General features: G+C 35.9%; 1 protein-coding gene and 1 pseudogene across 3 annotated transcripts in view; one reads left to right on the top strand and one right to left on the bottom strand.

The window, feature by feature from the left end:
- Positions 1-17,511, top strand: part of POLQ (DNA polymerase theta) — a 132,870-nt gene that overhangs the window by 91,527 nt on the left and 23,832 nt on the right. For all 3 annotated transcript variants that reach the window (XM_074214615.1, XM_074214614.1, XM_074214616.1), the window contains exons 23-24: positions 7,830-7,956; positions 9,069-9,187. In XM_074214615.1, coding sequence (XP_074070716.1) covers positions 7,830-7,956; positions 9,069-9,187 — 246 coding nt within the window. The remainder of the gene's footprint in view (positions 1-7,829; positions 7,957-9,068; positions 9,188-17,511) is intronic.
- LOC141507897 (hsp90 co-chaperone Cdc37-like 1) lies at positions 33-1,095 on the bottom strand (annotated as a pseudogene).

The following is a 17,511-nucleotide window of genomic DNA, read 5'->3' as shown; positions in this document are numbered from 1 at the left end:
AAGAAAACAGCACTTGACCTCAGAAGTCTTAACTAAGCTTTGCAATGTCTGTCATTCTCTTTGTGAACCATTGAGCTTGAGCGCAGGACACTGCATTTATACAATACTGAAGATAATCTAGATCCAACACCAATGTACATGATTCTGAACTGACATAAGTTGAGAACTTTGTGATTGAGGATAGAATCTTACTCTGGGCTCGGCTTCAGGTTCATTTTTGAAGGTTCCAAGATAATGCTCTTCCTCAGCTTTGGCTTTCTGGACAAATAAATGAAAACATCATCATGGATCCAGTTCGCCATCTCCTTCATAAATTGCATTATGACAGCTTGATGTGCTTCTTGTTCCATTAGAACCCTTTCTTTTCAGCTTCTGGATGAAAACAGTCTAAGAGAAGATAGCAGTTTTGTCACACACAAGGTATGACTGGGCAGACAAGAATCTTTGACTATCATCTCATCAACTTAACATGCCAAAAAAATTTTTTTTGTTCATATTTTCACTTAAATGATTTGGATTTATCTTTATGGTTTATTTCTTTACTTTTATCTTGATTCATAAACTCTTGTTAAAAGCATCCTTGCAAAGGGCACCTGTGTTCCACAATACATTCTCCCTCTCTGTTTCAGGGCCTCTTTTTGTCTTAATCTTCTTCCTTTGCCTCAGCTCTGACCCTGATGTGGGTGCTCAGTCATGCCCTTGACCGAGGGATGCAGAGTGATGCCGTGCTGAGCTCCCACGTTGCTGCTGAGCTTCAGCCAGATTCCATTTGTATGCTCAGAGATTTTTACAAACTCTCTGCTTTTGACAAGCCAGCTCAATCCCTAGGCTCTACATCTTTCATATAAAAAGATGACACCATTGGTCCATAATTGGTGCTATCAACTCATCAATTATTTCATATTGTCTTCATTTCTCAGATGGTTGGTGGTATCTGTGATGGAAAAACTGAATTTTGGTCTTTTAGCTGGGGTTTGTTCTATCTGCAGGAAGCAGGAGGAGCCTGGAAGATACATCCCACTCTTCTTCCTTATCAACCTCTCAGTCATCCTGGGGAAGGTTCCAGGGTCCAAGCGGAGGTCATGGCTTCTTCATAGCCCCACTCCTCACAGTCCAGCAAACTACCACCCTCCTATTAGTTATTTTTAAAAATAAATTTATTATTTATTTTTTATTAAAACTACATTTAAAGATAATTTTCCACTTTCATTTCTTTGTAAGATTTTGAGTTCCACATTTTTCTCCCTCTCCCTCTTCTCTTACTTCCCTCCTCCTTCCCTTAACAGTAAATAAGCTGATATAGTATATTTATCTATATCTATGTGAATATAGATATAGATATGTGTGTTTAAATATGTTAAACATATTTATTTCCACATTAGTCTTACAAAAGAAGAATCATAATAAAAATGGAAAAAAATCCAAGACAGGGTAAAAACCCCACAAGATAAAGCATAAAACAAATTTTTTAAAATTGAAAATAATGTGCTTTGTTCTGCATTCAGACTTCTTAGTTCTTTCTCTGAATGTGAATGATATTTTCAATTATAAGTCCTTTGGAATTGTCTTTGATCAATATGCTGCTAAGAAGAGTTAAGTTTATCATAGTTGAACATCACATAATGTTGTTGATGTGTACGATGTTCTCCTGTTTTTGTTAACTTCACTCAGTGTAAGTTCATGTATGTCTTTCCAGTTTTTCTGAAGTCCTCTTGTTCATGATTTCTTACAGAACAATAGTGTTCCATCACATTCATATTACCACAGTTTGTTCAGTCACTTCCCAATTGATGGGCATCTCCTCAATTTTCAATTCTTTGCCATTATTTTTGTACATGTGAGTCTTTTCCCCTGTCTTTTGATCTCTTTGGGATACAGCTCTGGTAGTGATCAAAGGCTGTGCACAGTTTTATTGCCTTTTAGGCATAGTTCCAAATTGCACAGAATAGTTGGATTAGTTTACAACTTCACCACCATTGCATCAGTGTTCCAATTTTCCCACATCCCTTCCAACATTGTTCAGTTTCCTTTTTTTGTCATATTGGTTGATCTGATAGATTTGAAGTGGTACCTCAGAGTTGTTTTAATTTTCATTTCTCAAATCAATAATGATTTGGAACATTTTTTCATATGATTATAATTATTATTATATCATTATAAATTATAATCTTGGTTGTAGTGGTTTTATTGCACAAAATCTTTTTAATTTAATCAAATTATACATTTTGCATTTTGTAATATTCTCTCTCTTTTGTTTGATCATAAATTTGTTCCCTCCCTATAGGTTTGACAGATAAACTATTCCTTGTTTTCCTAATTGACTTTTTGGTATAACCATTTATATATACGTACTTTTTTGTGTAAATCCTGTACTCATTTTGATTTTATCTTGATATAGGATGTGAACTGTGGGTCTATGTCAGTTTCTGCCATACTATTTTCCACTTTTCCCAGCAGTTTTTGGCAAATATTGAGTTCTTAACCCAGAATCTGGAGTCTTTGGGTTTATCAGCAATAGATTACAGCAGTCATTTACCATTGTTTCTTTTGTAATCTATTACTGATCCACTTTTCTATTCTTAGCCAGTACCAAAGTTTTGATGTCTGCTGCTTTATAATATTATTTTAGATCTAGTATGACTAGACCATCTTCCTTTGCATTTTTTTCATTAATTCCTTTGACATTCTTGACCTTTTGTTCTTCCAGCTGAATATTGTTACTATTTTTTCTAACTGTAAAATAATTTTTTGATAGTTTAATTGATATGGCATTGAATAAGTAAGTAGAATTATCATTTTGATTATATTAACTTGGCCTATACATGAACAATTTACATTTTTCCAATTATTTAGATCTGATTTTATTTGTATGAAAAGTGTTTTATAATTGTTTACATATAATTTATAGATTTATCATGTCAGGGAGACTCCTAAATATTTTATGTTATCTACAGTTACTTTCAATGGAATTTCTCTTTCTGTCTCTTGCTGCTGGACTTTGTGGATAATATATAGAAATGCTGACGATTTATATGGGTTTATTTTATTTCCTGCAACTTTCCTAAAGTTACTATTGTTTCAAGTGGTTTTTTAATTGATTTTCTAGGATTCTCTAAGTATACCATCATATTATCTGCAAAGAATGAGAATTTTGTTTCCTCATTACATATTCTAATTCCTTCAGTTTCTTTTTCTTCTCTTACTGCTAAAGCTAACATTTCTAAACAATACTGAATACTAGTGGTGATAACAGGCATCCTTGTTTCTAGATTATCCCTATTACATAAAATGTTTGCTTTTAGATAGATACTGCTAATAATTTTAAGGAAAAAATCACTTATTTCTATGCTCTCTAGTGTTTCAGTAGGAACAGGTGCTGCATTGTGTCAAAAACTCTCAGCATTTATTGAATCATATGATTTGTTAGTTTTGTTTTTGATATATTCAATTATGCTGCTAGTTTTTCAAATACTGAACCAATACTGCATTCCTGGTGTATTCCTACTTAATCATAGTATATTATTCTAGTGATAACTTGCTGTAATTTCTTTGGTAATATTTTATTTAAAATTTTTGCATCAATGTTCATTAGGGATATTGATCTAAAATTTTCCTTCTCTGTTTGAACTCTTCCTGATTTAGGTATCAGCACCATATTGGTGTCATAGAAGGAATTTGGCAGAACTCCTTCCCCTATTTTTTCAAAATGGTTTTATATAAAATTGGAATTAATTGTTCTTTAAATGTTTGGTAGAATTCACTTGTAAATCCATCTAATCCTGGAGATTTTTTCTTAGTGAGTTCATTGATGGCTTGTTCCATTTCTTTTTTATGAAATGGAGTTATTTAAACATTTAATTTCTTCTTCTATTAATCTGGGCAATTTATATTTTTGTAAATATTCATTCATTTCATTTAGATTGTCAGATTTATTGGCATACTGTTGGGCAAATAGTTCCAAATAATTACATTTAAGTTCCTCTTCATTGGTGGTGAATTCACCTTTTCATATCTATTAATTTTTTTCACCTCTCCTGCCATCTTTTAAAAAACCCTAATCAATGTCTGCACTGTGGTTTCCAGTCCCTTGGTCCCTCAATTCTCTTCTAGACATCTGTCCTACACTACCCTCTCTCTCCTCTTCTCCTTATTTTTGAACCATTGTTGAACCAGTTCAACTGTACACTGTCTTCTCTCTTGAATCTCTTACCCTCATATGCTGTTGCAGGTTTTGACTTAAAGTTTGAACCACTCCCAACCACCTTTGATCCTATATATGTTGCAGATTTATGTTGCACAACCTCAACTGGGTCTTCACTACGCCAAGACAATCCTGCGCCTGCCTTATTAACTCACTGTCAACTCTCTGCAGCAGCTTTTCCAGATCTGTTCATCCCTTCTTAAACCTTTCATAGCTCCCTTTACTCCTGCCCTCTCAGCTAAGATTCTTGTTTCATAAGTTACAGAAAAAAATTGATGCCATTAACCCTGAACTTTTGCTTCTCTTTTCTTCTTCATCTCCTATCACTCAGATACCTTCTACCACTATCACCCCCTTCATCTCTGTCTCATGGAGGAAGTGACCTTACCCCTCTATTCCATCTTGTTGTCTCCAATATTCCCTTTCTACTGGTTTATTTCCTACTAGCTACTACCATACTCATATCTTCCTCATTCTGAAAAATAAAAACCTCTCACTTGATCCTTTCTTCCCTGCTAACCATCATCCTATATTTCTTTTGCCATCTATAATAGATGTCTCCAGTTGTTCTTCTTTCACACCCTCTTAACTCCTTGAAATCCAATTCCCAACTTTATCATTGTATCAAACCTGTTCTCCTTTAGTTGATCTTTTCTCAGTCCTCATCCTCTTTGACCTCTCTGCAGCCTTTGTCACTGATAATCATTTCTTTCTCTTTGATACTCTTCTCTTTACGTTTTAGGACATCTGGTTCTCTTCCTACCTTTATGGTTGCTTCTTCTCTGTCTCCTTTATGGAATCTACATCCTAATCATGCCCTGTATCTGAAGGTGTTCCTCTGGTTCTGTTTGGTCCCTGTTCTCTTCTCCAAATCCAGCATGTATAGATACACTTAGTATGTCCACTTTGACACTCCTCCACTTCTGATAACCCCTAAACCCCAACACCTGCAAGGAGCACCATGCATCCCTATACTTAAATCTTCATATCTGATTTTGGAATCCCTTATACATATTCAAAATCCCACTCATGTATATAGATTGTACTTAGATACATCATTTTATGAATAGGTAGATAAATAAATGACTTGCTGAATGGCTGACTGAATATATCTATATAGGAAAATATGGGATCAGGTAAGGGCCATTGAGTACTCATGTATTTGTTGTATTTGTATCCCCACTGCTGAATACAATGTCTTTACTAGTAATTGCTCAGTAAGTATTTTTGATTGATTGTTGAATTCCAACTTTATCTATTAAAATTAATTTAGCCTTCTTCACTGCTGGTGAGGCCAATCCAGAAGACCATTTTACCCATAAGGGAAAGTCACTGCCAGTTGTGCTAATTTTAGTCTAACAACACCAAGAAAACCTAGGTGCTCCATCAGTCAGCACCTTACCATGCATCTGTAGAACCATTGATTACAGCAAATGGAGAAGATTTGAGTACTGTGAACAAGTTCAGTTACCTTGGGAGTGTCTTTTTCCAAGAGGTACACATTGACAATGAGGTTTACATTCACATTGCCAGAGCTAGCTCAGTATTTGCAAGGTTTCAAAAGAAAGTGTGGAGAGAAGAGTTATTAGACTGACTACCAAGCTGAAGGTCTACAGAGCAGTTGTGCTGACCTCCTTGCTATATGACTGTGGAACCTGGACAGTCTACCAATACCATGTCAAGAAACTGAATAACTTCCATTCAAATTGTCTTGGGAAGATTCTGAAGATCACCTGTTAGAAGATCCCAGACACTGAGGCCCTTTCTCAAACTAAACTACCAAGCATTCCAAAAATACTGTGATGGGCTGGACACCTTATTAGAATGCCAGGCATCACAATTTAAGGTTTTTGGAATATTTTGGAAGAGAGCTCCTAGGAAATGCTGTCCTCATGCCACCATCTTTAGAATGCCAGGCTCTATTTTATGGAGAACTCACACAGGGCAAGCATGCACAAGAGGGTCAGAAGACACAATATCAGGACACTGAAGGTTTCATTGAAGAACTTTAGAACTGATTGTACCACATGGGAGATACTGGCACAGGACCGCCCTGCATGGTGTGCCCTCATCAGAAAGGGTGCTGCACTCTATGAGGAAGGTAGAATTGAAGTGACTGAAAGGAAATGAGATACGTAAGTTTAGAGTAAGCACCCCAGATGATCACCTGGACTATTTGTTTCTGTGGTAGAGCATTCTGATCTTATATTGATCTGATCAGCCACAGTCAGATACATGGTGATTTGACTCAGAGATGTCATTTTTGTCTTCTTCAATAATGAAAGACAAAAACCAACCAGACACTAGTGAAACAGGTACTGAAGCACATTTCCTTGGTTAAAGGAGTTGTACAAGATTCCATGTGCTCTAAACATGAATGATCTTCATGAATCAGCTTTAATGATTAATAAAAAACAAAAGAGGATATGTCACAAACCTTTTGTGGAAGAATCAGAAACTGTTAATGAGTTAAATATGTCATGGTATGAGCTGATATATCCTTTCCTTAATAAAGCCACATTTTGAAAACATCATGCTTATACTGCTAATAATGATAATAATTATCATTTTTAGCACTTGCAAAAGAGATTAAAATATTTTTATCTCATTTTATCCTCACAACAATCCTGGGAAGTAGGTTACTACTTTTAGAATGTTTGTTATCCTTATTGAGAGTTAATCAGTCAAATAACTAATATTTATTAAGTATCTGCTATATACCCTTACACTATTGCTTGGGACTAGGGGGATAAGTACAAAAAATGGGTGCTCAGGATATTTGTACTTTTGCAAAGAACAAAGCAATCCCTTCTCATGGGAGAGACAACAAGGACATAGAAAAATGTATATAGTATAATTATTGTACTTTTTTTCTCCAGTTGATATTTTATTTCAAATATGTTATGAAAGTTTTTCAACATTCATCCACATGCATATGTGTATTCATAAGTCACATAATTTCCTTCCAACCTCCCTTCCCACTCCCCCTCCCTTCAATAGCGAACAGTCTGGTGAACATTGTACATATACATTTGTGTTAAACATGTTAATAGATTAGTTATTGTACTTTTTGTTATGTGGGAGTTATTTATTTTGTATTCCTGTTTTTTGATCTACCTTCAGATGTTTTAGAATATATAGTTAAACTAGGACATATAGTTAGAGTAGAATATATAGTTAGAGTAAACTAGAACATAAATCTAATGCATGAATTCCATTGACAATCACTGCTTTTCAAATTTGTTATACTCTTTTTGTTTTCATGTGTTGCATATTCATGTTTTTCACATGTGGAGATATGAGGTTAGTTTTCCTATGCCTCATTTTATTAGTCTTCTGCTAATTAAGTTATTAATTGTTTTAAACTGTAGAATGCTTGTCTTTAGTATGGGGACATTCATTTTTAATGCCTTTTTTCTTATCTTGGAATAGCTTTGTAGAGAACTGTGTAATATCCCATTTAAAGCTACTGATTCAAGACTTGATTTTTGTTATTGATTTATTGTGAACTGATGTCCACTTTAGGTATATCATAAAAGACAGAAGCCCTATGTGTTTTAAAAGAATTTTGAATTTTATAGTAAATTGTTATTATTTTTAAATACCTCTCAATCTTGCTTAATTTCAGGTCGAATAACTTTCACAGAGCCAAATATCCAAAATGTGCCAAGGGATTTTGAGATTGAGATGCCAGCGCCTATTGGGGAGAGCCCACCTTCTCAAGCACAAGGCAGAAATTTATCTTTCAGGAGCAGGTAGAAACCATGTCATACTGACTTCTCTTAGTTTGTATTAGAAGGCAGTCAGTCATAGATATGGAATCAAGGACCATGTTTTTCAACTTCGTCTTTTGCTTTTCCATTCAAATATCTTCTACCAAGCAATAAATTGAGGACTTTAGTTAAGTGATGTTGTGATGATTCATTTTTTAGAGTGTTTTTCTTAGGTCAGGTGCGACTGTGTTCAAAATTGCTGGCTGCTCAGGATGTTTGTGGGCTGACAGTCTGTGAGGGATGGAATGGGGTGGGGCCGACATGGTGGAACTATTACTAATGCTTCTCAGAATGGTGCTCAAATTCAGACAATTCCTGGATTAAAAATAACTAATAATCTGATGTCTCTTCAGAATAATGAACTCTTATTACACACTTGAATATTTCCTTTGGGGTTAACTTCATTGTGTCATTTCACACTATTTTAATTTCTCCCTCTCCTTAAAATGTTCTGTGGGGGCGGCTAGGTGGCGTAGGGGATAAAGCACGGGCCCTGGAGTCAGGAGTACCTGGGTTCAAATCCGGTCTCAGACACTTAATAATTACCTAGCTGTGTGGCCTTGGGCAAGCCACTTAACCCCATTTGCCTTGCAAAAAAAAACCCTTAAAAAAACCCTAAAAAAAATGTTCTGTGATAATATTTGTATGTTTTTGTGGTCAGTGAACATAGTGCAGAATATAGTGGCAGAATTATTTACTATTCTTCTACTTGTAAATTTCTAATAAATTGAGAATACTAGACAATTTACCTATTTCATATTACCTATTTTGCTAGCTATCTGAGTTTCATTCCAAATGATTCTTTGTTTATTGTTATTTTTGCAGTGGGTTTAATTGACTTGCCATAGCTAAACAAGTTTTTTTTTAAGTGTCTGAGGTCGAATTTGAACTCAGGTCCTCCTGACTCTAGGCCAGTACTCTATCTGCTGCACCACTTAGCTGCCCCCAATTCCAAGCTATTTTTGAAGTAAATCCTTTAGGAAAATTGAACAAAACACTTTTTCATTTTTCTATTTAAGATTCTGGCTTAACTAGAAGATAAGTCCATGAAATATTTTTGAGTGTAATATATGTAATGGTTTTTCTTTTCACAGAAAAAGAAAAAGCAGTTGTAATATAAATTCTGGATACCAGACGCTGCTGGCTGAAAGAGTCAAAGACAATGGGAAACCATTTTCTGTTAGTATGAGACATGCCTTTATTCCTTTCTCAGGTAAGTCTGTTGATATTTCCTTAAGCCCATGATTAGACCAGGATTGATATCAATCTCTATATTTATCTATCTATGTCTATCTATAGATAGATATGTATTTTTATATATCTATAACTACATCTCTCTCTCTATATATATATATATATATATATATACATATATATATATATATATTTTGCTGATAATCTTCATTAAATCCCAGAGGCTCCTTCAGTTGGAAAAAAAATTTGCTTGACTCTGCTTCCCTATCTTGGTATCCTAATTTTTATTTTTCTTTCACTGCAAACTTATGGAATAAGTCATCCACCCTCAAAATTTCAATTTCTTCACTATAGATTCACACCTTTGTCTCTAAAAGTAAGACTTCTGCCCCATCTTTGACTGATAGGGTTCCTTCTTACTTCCCAAGTTAAATAACCTTCTCTTAATTTTTTCCTCCTTAACAGTTCTGTCTTTTTATAATACCTTAAAGTTCCTATCATGCAGCTTTTAAACCTTGGTGTCCTCTTTTTAACTCTTATTGTTTCTACCTTGTACTCAATCATCCATTTTTCTCCACTCATTGAGCCCACCACGCAAATGCAGACTCTCAGCACCTTGCTGAGACTTTTGAAATAGACTCCTGAATAGACTCCCTGCTTCCAAGCTCCCCCTGCCATAATACATATTTCATATATCTTGCAGATTGATATTCCTAAAGCACACACCAGATTTCTTTGATCCCTGATGGCTCCCATTTGGCTAAATTAAAACTACAAATTCCTCTGTTTTGGCATTTGAAGCCTTTCTTAGTCTGTCTTCAGACTATATTTTCTGATTGATAGGACATTACTTCATTTAATATACTTTGCTTTTGGAGGCGGCTAGGTGGCATAGTGGATAAAGCACCGGCCCTGGAGTCAGGAGTACCTGGGTTCAAATCCGGTCTCAGACACTTAATAATTACCCTAACTGTGTGGCCTTGGGCAAGCCACTTAACCCCATTTGCCTTGCAAAAACCTAAAAAAAAAAAAGTATATATATGTATATATACACTTTGCTTTCTAGACAAAGTAACCCAAAATTAATTTTCTTGATTATTTTTACCCTTTGTTCCTCAAGATGAATTTTGTTATTTTTTTTCTTTCTATGAAAAGTAATTCTTTGGAAGTATGGTGAAGTTGTTAATTTGTTTTCCATAAGATTTTTGGTTGATTACTCTAGAATTCTGTAGTTCAACAATCATATCTTTTTTTTTTTTAGGTTTTTGCAAGGCAAACGGGGTTAAGTGGCTTGCCCAAGGCCACACAGCTAGGTAATTATTAAGTGTCTGACACTGGATTTGAACCCAGGTACTCCTGACTCCAGGGCCGGTGCTTTATCCACTGCACCACCTAGCCACCCCAATCATATCTTTTTCTATGATACTTTTTGCTGATTGTCTCTTTCATTTAGGCTTTCTTTGAGGTCATGATTGGAACTCTACCTTCTTTTACTTAAACTGAAGCATAAGAAATTCTGTTATAGTCTCATATTTTAAATGTGTGTATCTTTCTTTTAAATGTATTTCTTTTTTTTTACTTTATTGTTATTAAAGATATTATTTGAGTTTTATATTTTTCCCCCAATCTTGCTTCCCTCCCCCGCCCAGAAAGCATTCTATCAGTCTTTACTTTGTTTCCATGTTGTACCTTGATCCAAATTGGGTGTGATGAGAGAGAAATCATATCCTTAAAGAGAACAGAATTCTCAGAGGTAACAAGATCAGACAATAAGATATCTGGTTTTTTTTTTCTAAATTGAAGGGAATAGTCCTTGTACTTTGTTCAAACTCCACAGCTCCTTATCTGGATACAGATGGTACTCTCCTTTGCAGACAGCCCAAAACTGTTCCCGATTGTTGCACTGATGGAATGAGCAAGTCCTTCAAGGTTGAATACCACTCCCATGTTGCTGTTAGGGTGTACAGTGTTTTTCTGGTTCTGCTTATCTCACTCAGCATCAGTTCATGCAAATCCCTCCAGGTTTCCCTGAAATCCCGTCCCTCCTGGTTTCTAATACAACAATAGTGTTCCATGACATACATATACCACAGTTTGCTAAGCCATTCCCCAATTGAAGGACATTTACTGGATTTCCAATTCTTTGCCACCACAAATAGGGTTGCTATAAATATTTTTGTACAAGTAATGTTTTTACCCTTTTTCCTCATCTCTTCAGGGTATAGACCCAATAGTGGTATTGCTGGGTCAAAGGGTATGCACATTTTTGTTGCCCTTTGGGCATAGTTCCAAATAGCTCTACAAAAGAGTTGGATAAGTTCACAGCTCCACCAACAGTGTAATAGTGTCCCAGATTTCCCACATCCCTTCCAACAATGATCATTATCCTTCCTGGTCATACTGGCTAATCTGAGAGGTGTGAGGTGGTACCTCAGAGAAACTTTAATTTGCATTTCTCTAATAATTAATGATTTAGAGCATTTTTTCATATGGCTATGAATTACTTTGATCTCCTCATCTGTAAATTGCCTTTGCATATCCTTTGACCATTTGTCAATTGGGGAATGGCTTTTTGTTTTAAAAATATGACTCAGTTCTCTGTATATTTTAGAAATGAGTCCTTTGTCAGAATCATTAGTTGTAAAGATTGTTTCCCAATTTACCTCATTTCTTTTGATCTTGGTTACATTGGTTTTATCTGTGCAAAAGCTTTTTAATTTAATGTAATCGAAATCATCTAATTGTTTTTTGGTGATATTCTCCAACTCTTCCTTAGTCATAAACTGTTCCCCTTTCCATAGATCTGACAGGTAGACTAGTCCTTGATCTTCTAATTTGCTTATAGTATTTTTTTTTATGTCTATGTCCTGTAACCATTTGGATCTTATCTTGGTAAAGGGTGTGGGGTGTTGGTCTAATCTAAGTTTCTTCCATACTAACTTCCAATTTTCCCAGCAATTTTTATCAAAGACGGAGTTTTTATCCCAATGGCCAGACTCTTTGGGTATATCAAACAGGAGCTTACTATAATCATCTCCTGCTTTTACACCTAGTCTATTCCACTGGTCCACCACTCTATTTCTTAGCCAATACCAAACAGTTTTCATGACTGATGCTTTATAATATAATTTTAGATCGGGTAGGGCTAAGCCACCTTCTTCTGTACTTTTTTTGATTAAGGTCCTGGCAATTCTTGACTTTTTATTTCTCCATATGAATTTACTTACAATTTTTTCTAACTCATTAAAGTAGTTTTTTGGAATTTTGATTGGTAGGGCACTAAACAGATAGTTTAGTTTTGGTGGAATTGTCATTTTTATTATATTAGCTCTACCTATCCATGAGCAGTTGATATTTGCCCAATTATTTAAATCTAATTTAATTTGTGTGAGAAGTGTTTTATAATTGTTTTCAAAAAGATTCTGAGACTGTCTTGGCAAATAGACTCCCAAATATTTTATATTGTCTGAAGTTACTTTGAATGGGATTTCTCTTTCTAGCTCTTCCTGCTGTTTCTTGCTAGACATATATAGAAAAGTTGAGGATTTATGAGGGTTTATTTTATAACCTGCAACTTTGCTAAAATTGCTAATTGTTTCCAGTAGTTTTTTTAGATGATTTCTTGGGATTCTCTAGGTAGATCATCATGTCATCTGCAAAGAGTGAGAGTTTTGTCTCTTCCTTCCCAATTCTAATTCCTTTAATTTCTTTTTCTTCTCTAATTGCTGATGCTAACATTTCTAATACAATATTGAATAGTAGTGGTGATAATGGGCACCCTTGTTTCACCCCTGATCTTATTGGGAATGCCTCTAGCCTCTCCCCATTGAGTATAATGCTAGTTGATGGTTTCAGATAGATACTTCTAACTATTTTAAGGAACAGTCCATTTATTCCTACACTCTCCAGTGTTTTTAATAGGAATGGATGCTGTATTTTGTCAAAAGCTTTTTCAGCATCTATTGATATGATCATATGATTTCTGATAGGTTTGTTGTTCATATAATTGAGTATACTAACAGTTTTCCTAATATTGAACCAACCCTGCATTCCTGGAATAAGTCCTACTTGATCATAATGTATTATCCTAGTGATGACTTGTTGTAATCGTTTTGCTAAGATTTTATTTAGGATTTCTGCATCTATTTCATGAGGGAGATAGGTCTGTAATTTTCTTTTTCTGTTTTAACTCTTCCTGGTTTAGGTAACAGTACCATATTGGTTTTATAGAAAGAGTTAGTCAGAGTTCCATCTTTTCTTATTTTTCAAAGAGTTTATATAGGATTGGAACCAATTGTTCCTTAAATGTTTGGTAGAATTCACTTGTGAATCCATCAGGCCCTGGAGATTTTTTTTTTAGGGAGTTCAGTAATGGCTTGTTGAATTTCTTTTTCTGAGATAGGGTTGTTTAGGTATTTAATCTCTTCCTCATTCAACCTGGGCAACTTATATTTTTGTAAATATTCATCCATTTCACTTAGATTATCAAATTTATTGGCATAGAGTTGGGCAAAATGATTTCAAATTATTACTTTAATTTCCTCCTCATTGGTGGTGAGTTCAACTTTTTTCATTTATGATACTAGCTATTTGGTTTTCTTCTTTCTTTTTTTAATCAAATTGACCAGAGGTTTATCAGTTTTATTGGATTTTTCATAATACCAACTTTTGGTTTTATTTATTAATTCAATAGTTTTTTTGCTTTCAATTTTATTAATTTCTCCTTTAATTTTTAGAATTTCTAATTTAGTACTTAATTGGGGATTTTTGATTTGTTCTTTCTCTAATTTTTTTAGTTGCATGTTTAGTTCATTGATTTCCTCTTTCTCCAATTTCTTCATATAAGCATTTAGAGCTATAATATATCCCCCGAGAGTTGCTTTGAATGAATCCCATAGGTTTTGGTATGTTGTTTCATTATTATCATTATCTAGGATAAAATGGTTAATTCTTTCTATAAGTTGTTTTTTGGTCCACTCATTTTTTAAGATGAGGTTATTCAGTTTCCAATTTGTTCTGGGTCTATATCTCCTTGGCCCAGTATTGCATATGACTTTTATTGCATTGTGATCTGAGAAAGATGTATTCGTTATTTCGGCCTTTCTGCAGTTGGTCATTAGGTTTTTTTGTCCTAGTACATGGTCAATTTTTGTATAAGTTCCATGTACTGCAGAGAAAAAGGTATATTCCTTTCTATCCCCATTCAGTTTCCTCCATAAATCTACCTTATCTAATTTTTCTAACAATCTATTTACCTCCCTAATTTCTTTCTTGTTTGTTTTATGATTTGATTTATCTAGATCTGATAGCTGGAGGTTGAGGTCTCCCACTAGTAGAGTTTTGCTGTCTATGTCTTCCTGTAATTCTTTCAGCTTCTCCTCTAAGAATTTGGGTGCTGTCCCACTGGATGCATATATATTCAATATTGAAATGACTTTATTGGCTAAGGTACCTTTTAGGAGGATAAAGTTTCCTTCCTTATCTCTTTCAAGGCTATCTATTTTTGCTGCTGCTTTGTCTGAGATAAGGACTGCTACCCCTGCTTTTTTTTACTTCAGCTGAAGCAAAATATATTTTGCTCCAACCTTTTACTTTTACTCTATATGTATCTCTCTGCTTCAAATGAGTTTCTTGTAAGCAGCATATTGTCGATTCTGGTTTTTAATCCACTCTACTATTTCCTTACTCTTTAAGGGAGAGTTCATCCCATTCATATTTAAGGTTATGATTACTGATTCTTTATTGCTCTCTGTGCTATCTTCCCTCTGTGTTTATTTTTCCCCCTTTCCCAGCCTTTTATTCATATTCCCCAGTCTTTTGTTTCTGAAAACCACCCCCCTTCAGTGTGTTTGCCCTCCTATATCACACCCTCCCCTTTCTTTCTCCTTTCCCTTTTTCCCTTCCCTTCCTTTTATTCCCCTTATTTCCCCCTCTCCCCTTCGCTTTCTCTGTCCCCCTCCCCTTTTCCCCTTTTAATAATTGAAAGGTTAGATGTTTTATAAATTAACTGTGTATGTGTAGGTTGACTTTAAGCCAAGTCTGATGAGAAGATGATTCAGGTGTTTCTCCTCTGCTCCCTTCTTCCCCACTATTACCATAGGTTTTTTGTACCTCTTAATGTAATGAGATTTGCCCCCATTCAATCCCCTCCCTCTTCCCGTCTCTTTCCTGTCCCCCTTTTTAAGGTGGTAGTGTATTTTTTTTAGATCATTCTATCAAAGTTATAGAAAATTCTGAGTGTCTGACCCATCTAGTTCTGTATATTCTATTGAACAGTGTCAAAATTCCTGAGAGTTATTAGAGTCTTTCTCCCAAATGGGGTTAAAGCCAGTTACATCCCATTAGATAGTAGTCTCATGGATAGGTAATGAATGTCCATCATTTCTGGCAAGGTGTATTCTATCTGTTAGAGTTACATTTCTCAAGGTTTATGAGAATCTTTTTTTTTTTACCCCCATGCTGGGATATAGCCAGTTTCAACTAACTTACTGGATTGCATTTTTTTTTCTTTTACCACCCCACCCCCCCCCTTTTTATTTTTACCTTTTCATGTGTCTCTTGAACTTCCTGTTTGATGTCCAAATTTTCTGTTTAGCTCTGGTCTTTTCATCAGAAATTTTTGGAATTCTTCCATTTCATTAAATGTCCATCTTTTTCCCTGGAAGAGAAGGCTCAGCTTTGTAGAAAAGTAGATTCTTGACTGCATTCCAAGCTCCCCTGCTCTTTGAAATATCTCATTCCAGGCCCTTCGATCCCTTAATGTTGATGCAGCCAGGTCCTGTGTGATCCTTGCTGTGGCTCCTTGATATTTAAATTGTTTCTTTCTGGCTGCTTGCAGGATTTTCTCTTTTATCTGATAATTCTGGAGTTTGGCCACAACATTCCTTGGTGTTTTCATTTTACCATCTTTTTCTGGTGGGGATCGATGTACTCTTTCAATAACTACTTTGCCCTCTGATTCGATGATATCAGGGCAGTTTTCCATCACTAGATCCTGTAATATTAAGTCCAGGGTTTTTTTCTCTTAAATGTTTTCAGGAAGTCCTATAATTTTCAGGTTGCCCCTCCTCAATCTATTCTCAAGGTCAGTGGTTTTGTTGATGAGGTATTTTACATTTGCTTCTATTTTTTCTATTTTTTGATTTTGTTTAACTGACTCTTGCTGTCTTGTGGAGTCATTAATTTCTGTAGACTCCATTGTTTTTTTGGGGGGATGAGTTTTCTTCATTAACCTTTTGCAACTCCTTTTCCAATTGGTCAATTCTACTTTTGAAAGAGCTTTCCATTTGACCAATTGAGGTTTTGAGAGAATTAATTTCTTTTTGCATTTGCTCATTTGAGGATCTGAGTGAACTATTCTTATTTTGTAATTGTCCAATTGATGATCTGAGAGATTTATTATCCTTTTGTGTTTGTCCAATTGTACTTTCTAAGGTTTTGTTTTCTTGTTGCAAGGTATTAATTGTCTCTCCCAAATTTTTAAGCTCCATCCTTTTTTCTTAGAGGAAGTCTTTCTGTGCTGGAGACCAGATTGTATTCTCCTCAGAGGTTCCAGGTCTCTCTGAGTTGGGGTCTTTCCCTTCTAGGAATTTTTCTATGGATCTACCTTTCCGCTGACCCTTCTTCATTATGCTAAGACTTTGAATTGGGTGGGGCTGGTTCACCTGGGCTTGGCATTGCTAAAGGCTTTACTGAGTGCAGTTTCTCTGGATGGCCAGTAGGAGGTGCTGGTTGCCCTCTCTGGGGTGTCTGTGACCTTGGTTGCCAGGCCTTCTCCCTTTGCTTGAGGGAGGGATTGGAGCTATTGAATTCTTTTGCCTTCAATCAATGGTGGGCTTTACCCTGGGGTGAGGTCTTTCCTCAGCTGGGCTGGTTCTTCTGCTCACACACCTGGGCCTGAGGCAGAAGTAGTTTGCAATTGTTTGTTTGGGAGGAGGCCTCAGTGCAATGGAGGCGTAGGCTCAGAGTCTCCCAGACCCGACGAGCCCAGGGATGTCGTCAGCAACTTTCCTGCATCAGACATCCCCCCCCCCCCGCAGCCCCTTCCCCAAGCTCCAGGGGGACAGCACCAACAACAGCTCCTCTCCTTCCCTGGGGACCCAAGCCCCCCTCGTCCAGCCCCACCGCTGATCCAGCAGGTCCGGCTCTCGGGCCCTCAGACTCCAGGTTCCAATCCAGCTGTTAATCTGGCTGATCTGGGGCAGATCCTCCCTCCGAGCCCAGACTCAGCCGCCCGAATTCTACCAAAGCTGCAGTGGGAGACAAATCCTGAGGTAGATGCTCTTTCTCCTGGTTTTTCTCTCTTGGTTTCGTGAGTCGGACTTCCTCTAAGAGATTTGTTTC

This window comes from Macrotis lagotis, chromosome 1 (assembly GCF_037893015.1).
Source record: "Macrotis lagotis isolate mMagLag1 chromosome 1, bilby.v1.9.chrom.fasta, whole genome shotgun sequence".
NCBI lineage: Eukaryota > Metazoa > Chordata > Mammalia > Peramelemorphia > Peramelidae > Macrotis > Macrotis lagotis.
The sequence above is the reverse complement of the archived record's forward strand: the minus strand, read 5'-3'. Positions and strand labels throughout refer to the sequence as shown.